This window comes from Scardinius erythrophthalmus (assembly GCF_964197995.2).
Source record: "Scardinius erythrophthalmus genome assembly, chromosome: 6".
Lineage (NCBI taxonomy): Eukaryota > Metazoa > Chordata > Actinopteri > Cypriniformes > Leuciscidae > Scardinius > Scardinius erythrophthalmus.
The window spans coordinates 36871815-36874536 of NC_138226.1; the positions used below are offsets into that span (position 1 = coordinate 36871815).

Consider the following 2722-nt stretch of genomic DNA (forward strand, 5'->3'; position numbering starts at 1 on the left):
GCTCATAATATTTAGAATATTTCAGTATTTGTTTTCTAATTACCATATTCCCGAGGCGGCAATACAGTTGTATCATATCAAATGATACAACTATTTTGCCCAGAACAGAAGAAAGGACATTTTGTGGTGTTGTTCTTGTTCTCATTACATTTTTTAATAAGATGATGTGTTCTGCCATGGATGACTAGACACTAGTCCGGCAGAGAGAAGGGCTTGAGTGGACACGCCCTGTGGTCCCATTTTTATGTCTTCACCCTTTTCCCCGCTTCGCAACTGAGAGCTTTCCACCACCACGGCATCCGTTTCAGGCCAAACGGAGGAGTTTACTTAAACATGGATATGTCTCACCAGCAACCTCCGGCTTGTCACAATCCTGGCATGCGTCGGGAACAGGAACGCCTTGACACCTTTCAGAATTGGACTCTTGCACCAGTAAGTCCGGCCGAGCTTGCCAAAAGTGGTTTCTACTACCTTGGCCAGGGCGACAGGGTGGCTTGCTTCAGTTGTGGAGGCCAGCTTAGCAACTGGGAACCGGGAGATCGTGTAGTATCAGAGCACCAGAGGCATTACCCCAACTGCCCCTTCGTTCGAGGTGACCGTGCAGATAATGTACCTTTATCTAGCCTTTTCAATGTATCGGCAATGCAACGGTGTGAAGAAAGGTCGCTCACATTTGTCTACTGGCCCTCAAGAATAACTGGTCGACCAGACCAATTGGCTAAGGCTGGTTTTTACTATGTTGGTCGTAATGATGACGTGAAGTGCTTTTCTTGCGATGGTGGACTCAGATGTTGGGAGTCTGGTGATGATCCATGGGTAGAACATGCCAAGTGGTTTCCAAGATGTCAATACCTGCTGCAAGAAAAGGGCCAAGAGTTTGTTCATCAGATTCAAGCAAGATTTCCAAGACTATTTGAGCGGCTATTGACTCATGGAGACACGAGAGAATGTGTTGATCCAGCTGTGGGTCCTGGAGAAGACCGTTCAGAAGATGCGGTGGTGGAGTCTGCTTTAGAGATGGAATTTGAGTGTGGCCTGACGGCCCAGACAAATGAAGCTGCATCCCCGAGTCAAGATCTTTCAGACTTGCCTATGGAGGAACAGTTAAGAAGACTTCAAGAGGAGCGCACATGCAAAGTTTGCATGGATAAGGAAGTGAACATTGTCTTCATCCCCTGTGGTCACCTAGTTGTGTGCAAAGAATGTGCGCCTTCTCTGCGCAAGTGCCCCATATGTAGAGGATTGGTCAAAGACGCCGTCCGTACTTTCCTATCATAAAGTTTTCCTATCATTTGGATTTAACTTGATGAATAAACACAAAGGAGAAGTTTATTATTTTCACTCGATCCAGTAACAACATTTTTTGGATTTACAAACATTTAGTTAATGTTAAACAAGTTAATGTTTTTTAAGAATAATTTTGCGCAGGCTTTAAGTTCATAGACCAACAAGATGTTATTTGAAATTAAAATGTGATATCATTACCGAATTCAGGGGTGTTATACCAGTCGTTATACCTCGACTATATATATATATATATAATACGTCGTTATACCAACGAGCTTCAATAGCACCCGCTGAGTTTTTCAAACAAAAGTGATGTTGTTGTATGCACAGATTTTGAGGGTCGCTTATAGAAAGAGGCGTCCTTGTCTTTAAAAACATAGAACCAGAGATATAATTAAAATATTAAAACATACATTCTAGCGCTATTTACGGTATAATGAAAATGTCTTGCGTATCAAATCAAGACTGAAATCAAGCCAATTCATGTGAATACCGTCGTGTATGAACAAAGAGATATATAAAGAGATAAAGAAAACGCCATACAATCGCAACCGGCAATACGATAAGTGTTACGCTAGTGGTGTTAAACAATTTCAAAACAGGGTGTTTCAGATGAAATGCAAACAAAATCTTTTAAAGTCTTGTTTCAGAGTCGGTACGGTGAAAACTATGTGAACTTTGATGAGGCCAAGAACAATAGCCCTTTTATTTAACAATTATTTTCAATAATATTGAAAAACGGTTCAATAACAATGTTCAATATAAACAAGAATCCAATGTGTGAATCCTATGTTTCACATAGATAGATGATTTATCTAACCATTGAAATTGACGATAGATTAAATATTTCGGCATTCTGCCGAATAAAACAATGGTGTCAAAGTGTGGACGGAATAAAAAAATGAATCAATTCACGTAAAAATACCACTTGTCAACCGTAATTCATTAGCTTAACCGTGTAATAGTTAAATGAGTTATAGCGTAATAGGTAACAGAAAAACAGCCATGGTCATTTTTTTAGTCATATTTTTTGTTTTCTTTTTTTTATAAAACAAAAAAGAACCGGTTAAAGGCCTATCGTGTAGAAGGACCTATAATGTATAGTATACATTCCTAACATGTTTCACCAGACTCTATGTACTTTTTGCAAACTGTACAAAAAGAAACAAGATGTCAATGACAGACATTCAAAACGGATCACTATAGTGGCTTTTCTGTATTTGTTTTAAATGGCTCATTCTGTAATTACTTTTTAGCCAGTTGACCTCTAGAACTTACTTTTCGTGTTAATACATTGTGTGATTCGTATTTGTGCGATTGATATCAACTTAGTCAAACTATCGCTTAAATTCTTAAGCGTCATTTATTTCTATAAACGGCTCTCAAAGAAAAGTCTTCACCTAAAACACAGTCCAACGTACAACATGTGAAACAG

The 2722-nt window shown here is 39.1% G+C and overlaps 1 protein-coding gene across 1 annotated transcript; it reads left to right on the plus strand.

The window, feature by feature from the left end:
• Nucleotides 1-333: 333 nt before the first annotated feature.
• Nucleotides 334-1278, plus strand: LOC308691842 (putative inhibitor of apoptosis; the record flags this gene model as incomplete). The annotated part of the gene is made up of 1 exon (XM_081367404.1): nucleotides 334-1278. The coding sequence occupies one exon, from the start codon at nucleotides 334-336 to the stop codon at nucleotides 1276-1278; it is 945 nt and encodes a 314-aa protein (XP_081223530.1).
• Nucleotides 1279-2722: the final 1444 nt, after the last annotated feature.